The 6,877-nt window shown below is 59.5% G+C and overlaps 1 protein-coding gene across 1 annotated transcript; it reads left to right on the top strand.

The window, feature by feature from the left end:
• Nucleotides 1–201: 201 nt before the first annotated feature.
• Nucleotides 202–3,315, top strand: KISS1R (KISS1 receptor). Its single transcript, XM_036848226.1, has 5 exons — nt 202–561; nt 1,345–1,469; nt 1,976–2,111; nt 2,421–2,653; nt 2,843–3,315. The coding sequence occupies exons 1-5, from the start codon at nt 318–320 to the stop codon at nt 3,290–3,292; spliced, it is 1,188 nt and encodes a 395-aa protein (XP_036704121.1). The 5' UTR covers nt 202–317; the 3' UTR covers nt 3,293–3,315.
• Nucleotides 3,316–6,877: the final 3,562 nt, after the last annotated feature.

The following is a 6,877-nucleotide window of genomic DNA, read 5'->3' as shown; positions in this document are numbered from 1 at the left end:
CCTCCTCCTGTGCTCTTATCCTGACCCCAAAGGTGGGAGGAGGAGGGAATGGGAGAGAAGGGTGCTGCGCTGGTGAACCGCAGGGGCGCAGGCAGTGGAGGGAGTGGCCAGCGGCTGCCGGAGAGGCGGGAAGGCGGGGACACGGTGGGATGCGGGGTATAAACGCGCGGCGGCTGAGCGCCAGCGGAGGATCCACGGAGCCCAGCGAAGCCGCGCTCCAGACCTTGTGGCGCATCCCAGGAGGGCCGCCGGGAGGAGGGTCACTGCTCCATCCCCGGGCGCAATCCCGGAGGGCGGCTGGGAGGAAGAGGGCGGCAATGCGCGCCTTGGCCACGTCCGGGCCCAACGCGTCCTGGTGGGCGCTGGCCAACGCATCCGGCTGTCCCGGCTGTGGCGCCAACGACTCGGACGGCCCGGCCCCGGCGCCGTGGCCCGTGGACGCCTGGCTAGTGCCGCTCTTCTTTGGCGCGCTGATGCTGCTGGGCCTGGCAGGGAACTCGCTTGTCATCTTCGTCATCTGCCGCCAGAAGCAGATGCGGACGGTGACCAACTTCTACATCGGTGAGCGCCGAGGCGCTGCGCGGTGCCTGCGGGCCATTCCGGGGGTCGCCACGAGGGCAGAGTGGCCAGGGGCGCCCCTAGCGGAGCGTCGGAGTCCTCTCAGATAGGGCTCTCTCCCCTGCAGGGCTCCCTGTTCTTTCCCTATTGTCCCTGTACCTTAGGCTGGAGGTCGCAAACTCTGGCGTTGGAGGGTTCCACGGTGGCCGGAGTAGTTAAAAGGGAGGTTGGAGAGTGTGGCCCATGGAGCGCTGGCCATGCCACTCAAGGAAGATGTCCGATTGAAATGTGGTTCTTATAACATGGTGTCCGATGAATAAAAGGAGTGGGGGAAAGACTGCGTGGCCCGCGGGCCCCCAGCTTGCCCCCTCTGCCCCAGAGGCTCAGTTTACACATTTGTGTGATGGGGGTCTACCCGGCTGAGTACTCGGTCAGTGTTCTCCATTCTATGTTGGCTGTTGGGCAACACCACTCTACCCAATTTTCAGGTAAGAAAACTGAGGCTCAGAGGGGCGGGGGCCTACTCGCAACCCCCACGGGGGTGAGCAGGGTCCACTGCTGCTTGAACAGCTATGAAGCCCGTGCTGGGGGGTGTTTGAAATATAAAAGGGTGAGCAGAGGCTGCCCCAACTTCTCTGCCCACGGATGCCGGGACCTCTCTGGGGGCCTCGCGAGCCACCCTGCTGGTCACTGGGACAAAGGCGAGGCCCAGGGGGCTGGGCCAGGGCGCTGGGCGGCTAGGCAGATGCACCCCACATCTAGCACCCGCACGTTCCCCCCCTGCAGCCAACCTGGCGGTCACAGACTTGACGTTCCTGCTGTGCTGCGTGCCCTTCACCGCTCTGCTCTACCCGCTGCCTGCCTGGGTGCTGGGCGACTTCATGTGCAAATTCCTCAACTACATCCAGCAGGTGCGTGGGCTGGGGGAAGGGGTTCGCGAGCCAGGGGAGGAGTCGGTGTGGGCGGGGCCGGACCTCCTGCTGGGCGTGGAGGTGGGCGGGGCAGGGACAGAGTCTAGGTGGGTGGGTGGGGCTGGGGCAGGTGTAGCCTGGACTGGGTGGGAGGGAGGAAGACGGGGGCAATGGGGGTTGGGCGGGGAGTGGGGTGGCGGGTGCTTGGAGCCCTGCTACTTCTTGCCCCACCCGTCTCGGGATCCTAGGATGCATCTGCCTCCCCTGGTCTCAGTCTTGGGGTCCTCAGCCTACCCCTAATGACTCCGCCCTCCCCCACCACCCTGGGCTCCTCTCTGACATACCCCTCTCTCCTCCCCTTCAACCTGTGGGCCCTGGAGACCCTCCCGGGACAGGTCCTGCCTGTATTCGAGTGGCTGGACAGTGGGGGACCCGCAAGGGGGGCGCAGACAGGGAAAGGTCCAGACCAGGCAGGGGGGCACACGCTGGGCTCCCGGCCCTCCCAGGTCTCGGTGCAGGCCACGTGCGCCACCCTGACCGCCATGAGCGTGGACCGCTGGTACGTGACTGTGTTCCCGCTGCGCGCCTTGCACCGCCGCACGCCCCGCCTGGCGCTGGCTGTCAGCCTCAGCATCTGGGCGGGTGAGTGCAGCGCGGAGGCCGCACGGGGTAGGGGGGACAAGTTTTCGTGCCCTGGGCTCACACCCCACACACACACTCACTGCCTCTCCCCGGGCCTCGCTCCTGCATCTGGGAAATGGACGCAATGGCGTTCCCTGCGAGGGCTACTGAGGGCGCGGATCCGGGCAGACGCGCGCCTAGGAGGCGCTCAATGTCCGCTGCCCTAACCCTAACCCTAACCGGGGTTAGAGGCACCGGGGAGACCAGGGCCCGGGCCCCCTCGCGCCCCTCGTCCCCCGGGCCAGGTCTTCAGCCGGGCCTGTGGTGCAGGCTCCGCGACCGTGTCCGCGCCGGTTCTCGCCCTACATCGCCTCTCGCCCGGACCGCGCACCTACTGCAGCGAGGCCTTCCCCAGCCGCTCCTTCGAGCGCGCCTTCGCGCTCTACAACCTGCTGGCGCTCTACCTGCTGCCGCTGGTCGCCACCTGCGCCTGCTACGGGGCCATGCTGCGCCACCTGGGCCGGTCCGCCGTGCGCCCCGCGCCCGGCGACAGCGCCCTGCAGGTGCGCGGCTGGGTGGATGGAGGCGCGGCAGGGCAGGGGGTGGGGGGATGGCACAGTGCGGGGGAGTGAGGTGCATCTGAGCGGGGTGGCGCGGGGGAGCGAATTTAAGAGGGGCAAGGAGCGGAGAGCCCTGGGTGTCGCCCCCGCCGGTCCTTCGCCTTCCCTCCTACCACCTCCCCCCGTCCCCAGGGGCAGCTGCTGGCGGAGCGAGCGGGCGCTGTGCGGGCCAAGGTCTCGCGGCTGGTGGCGGCCGTGGTCTTGCTCTTCGCCGCCTGCTGGGGCCCCATCCAGCTGTTCCTGGTGCTGCAGGCGCTGGGCCCGGCGGGCGCCTGGCATCCGCGCAGCTACGCAGCGTACGCGCTCAAGATCTGGGCGCACTGCATGTCCTACAGCAACTCGGCGCTGAACCCCCTGCTCTACGCCTTCCTGGGCTCCCACTTCCGTCAGGCCTTCCGCCGCGTCTGCCCCTGCGCTCCACGGCGGCCCCGCCGGTCGGAACCCTCGGACCCGGCCGCCCCCCAAACGGAGCTGCACCGCCTGACCGCCCACCAGGCCCCCGCCAGGACCCCGAAGCCAGGCAGCGGTGGGCTGGGGCCGCGCAGGCTTTGTGTCCTGAGGGAGCACGCTGCCCCCCTCTGAGCCCTCTCTGGGGGAATCAAGATGAGCCCCTCTGGAACAGGAGCTGCTTAAACAGCAGCTGCTGTAGTTCTGCTATTAATGTCTTTATTTTTGTCCATGTTCATCATAGTGAAAATGTTTTGCGCTCTTGTACAACTTTGCCACTATTGATATTGTAATTATTATTTCTGTGTTTCCTGAAGTTGAAGATGCTTTGCTGATGGCACTTCCTGGAACTTTCAAGGAAGCATCAATAGACGTTTTCACACACTGCCTTGCAGTTGACTGTAAAATTGTAAGATTCATGCCATTTTCAGAGATGTTAAAAAGTGAACACGATGTGCATCTTAAAATTGATAAAAAGGTGTTCTTCTTGCTACCAGGTGAGCATCCAGAATCCTGGCTGGAAAATAATGGGTGTCATTGAATAAATAAGGCCTCCCTGGAGCACAGTGCACAGAGCTGTTCCTGGGAGACGGAGGATTAGCACTACGTAACAAACCACCCCAAAACAGAGAGGCGTAGAACAGCATCAGTGTATTACCACTCACGATTCGGTGGGTGAGTGGGCTCGGCTGGGCGGTTCTTGTGACCCATGTGGTGTTGAGTGAGTAGCCGACCTAGCAGCTGGACCAGGAAGGCCGGAGAAGGCTTTGGTCTCACGCTGGCAGCCAAGCACTCCTCCACAGGCTGCCTGGGCTTCCTCCCAACATGGCAGTCTGGGGAAAGTCAGGCTTATGCCTTGACGTAAACTTCCAAGTAGAGGTGGGAGCCACAGAGCCTCACTCCTTCCACGTTGAATTGTTGGGTGCTGTCAGAGTCACACCCAGATTCAAGGTGGGGGGAACAGACCCACCTCTTGGTGGGTTGAGCTGTGTGTGCCTGCTGGGCAGGGGGAGGGTTAGGGTGAGGCCCTGCAGGCCTCAGGCTTAGTCACCCTGAAGGACAACCGCCCATCTCTTGGAGGGCCCCCGTCCTCCCAAATTATTTGGGGACATCCTAGGTCTCCAAAGAGCCCAAATTTGCAAAGATGTTATGTGAGAAGGGGAGGCCATTCCATTCTGACATAGACATTGGCCTGAAGCTCGCTTGTTCTGGTCTTCAAGTCCTGGTCTCTGGACCAGGCCGGGCATGAAGGTGAAATCTCCCCTTTGCCCACAGGCCCTGCCCACCTCCCTCCCTCTCCTCGCCCCATCCCCCAAAACTCAACTCAGGGAATGAGTGGCAGGATTTCTTGTGAAAAAGGAATTTGAAACAAACAAACAAACAAACAAACAAAAACCAGGGAATTCCCTGGCGGTCCAGTGGTTAGGACTCCATGATTTCACTGCTGAGGGCCCATGTTTGATCCCTGGTTGGGGAACTAAGATCCCACAAGCCGTGCGGCCAAAAAAACAAAACAAACAAAAACAACCGAACACAGTTCCAGAGGGACTCTTGGGCACCTATCTCAGAGAAATGAAAACTTCTGTTCACACAAAAACGTGTACTCATGTGATCATAGCAGCTTTATTTGTGGTAGCCCCAAACTGGAAGTGACCCAGACATCCTTCGACAGGTGCACCCGTGGTCCGTCCACACCCACTCAGCAGGTCTGAGTTGTGAACACACTGTCGATACACGCACACCCGGGGTGGATCTCTGGGAATGACGCTGAGTGTAGGAAGGAAGTCCCCGAAGGTTACATGATGTACCATTCCATCTACGTAATGTCCTTGAGGTGACAAAAATATGGGAACGGAGAGCAGATGAGTGGTGGCCGGGGTAGGAGATGACAGGAAAGGGGCAACATGAGGGACCCTTATGACAGAGCCACTCTGCCCCTGGACTGTGGTGGAGACACAAACCTACGCAGCTGATAGAATTGCAGAGAAAAGTCACACACGAGTACAAGTAAAATGGGAAATACGAATCCATGGGTGGGATGTAGCAATTCCAATAACCTGATCTCCATGTGGTACTACAGTTTTATAAAATGTCACTGTTGGGAGAAGCCTGGTGAATGGTATGAGGGAGATATCTCTGCATTAGAATCTACAATGATCTTGGGACTTCCCTGGTGGTCCAGTGGCTAACACTCCGCGCTCCCAATGCAGGGGGTCCGGGTTCCATCCCTGGCCGGGGAACTAGATCCCACATGCATGCTGCAACTCAGAGTTTGCATGCCGCAACTAAAGATCCTGCGTGCCGCAACTAAGACCCAGTGCAGCCAAATAAATAAAGAAATATTTTTTAAAAAAATGTACAATAGGGCTTCCCTGGTGGCACGGTGGTTAAGAATCCGCCTGCCAATGCAGGGGACACGGGTTCGTGCCCCGGTCCAGGAAGATCCCACATGCTGCGGAGCAGCTAGGCCCGTGAGCCACAACTACTGAGCCTACGCGTCTGGAGCCTGTGCTCTGCAACGGGGGAGGCCTCGACAGTGAGAGGCCCGTGCACCGCGATGAAGAGCGGCCCCCGCTCGCTGCAACTGGAGAAAGCCCTCGCACAGAAAAGAAGACCCAACACAGCCATAAATAAATAAATTTATTTTAAAAAAAAATGTACAATGATCTCGAAAAAGTTTTTAAAAAATGAAGTTAAAGGGTTTAAAGGGACATCCAGGAAGAGGCATCGTTCCAAAACTGCAGACCCTTGGTTTATCCTCAAGTCTGTTCAGCTGGGCAGTTTTCAGAGCCCCTTCTGCGTGCCAGGCTCTGTGTACGAGGCACCCTCTGACCCCTGCCCACACAGAGCCCCTGTCTAGCTGGCAAAGGGGCCAGTGAGTGGCGAACTACCTAGAGAGATGCAAATAACAGCAGTGAAAAAGGTTACAAAGGAGATATGTGTGCCCTTTGTGAGTAACTGTGAGCCTGACCTTGGTGGCAGTGATTCCAGCAAGGTTTCCTGGAGGAGGTGCGACCAGGAAGTGTGACCTGAGCTCAGAGGTAAGGGAAGAGCATACCAGATGGAGGGCACAGCCGGTGCAGCTGAACTGGGAGGGGGTGAGGTGGGGGGTGGGACCCGAAGCCACAGCATGCGGATAAGCCCCGGGGTTCCGGGCGGGTCGGGAGAGGTGTTAATTCCAATTTCAGATAAACAGTGAAAAAAATTTTAGTATCATTATGTCCTGTGCAATATTTATTTGGGATACATTTAAAGTTATTCGTGTTTATTGGAAATCCAAATGTAACTGCAAGTCCTGTATTTTGTCAGGCAACTCTACCCTGGAGCATTTCTAAGGAGCCACAGGAAGGGCTCGGCGGGCCTCAGTTTCCCCGTCCGACCCGGGAAGCTCGTTTACAGGTGAGACGGCGCCCCCTGGAGGCCTCCGGCGGAAGCCCCGCCCCCGGCTGCAGTCCACAGGTGCCCGGCAGGGGGCGCGCGCACCCCGCGGATGGTCCTGGCTTCCCTGGGTCCACCCCACAAAGGGACCCCAGGGTCTAGGGGGAGTCGCTCACGCGTATCGCAACCTGGACCCGCGGTTCAAAGTGTCCCTGCTGCAAAATGGGTCAAGCAGAGCCGCACTATGAATGTTCTGGGTCTCCTGGGCCCTTTCTATGAAAAAATATTAAAAATTCTATTTTGCAGCTGCGTTGGTATAACGACGAATTACTTTAGGCTGGA

Source organism: Balaenoptera musculus, chromosome 3 (assembly GCF_009873245.2).
Source record: "Balaenoptera musculus isolate JJ_BM4_2016_0621 chromosome 3, mBalMus1.pri.v3, whole genome shotgun sequence".
In the NCBI taxonomy this organism is placed as follows: domain Eukaryota; kingdom Metazoa; phylum Chordata; class Mammalia; order Artiodactyla; family Balaenopteridae; genus Balaenoptera; species Balaenoptera musculus.
Note: the sequence above shows the minus strand (reverse complement) of the source record. Positions and strands in the feature narration are given on the sequence as shown.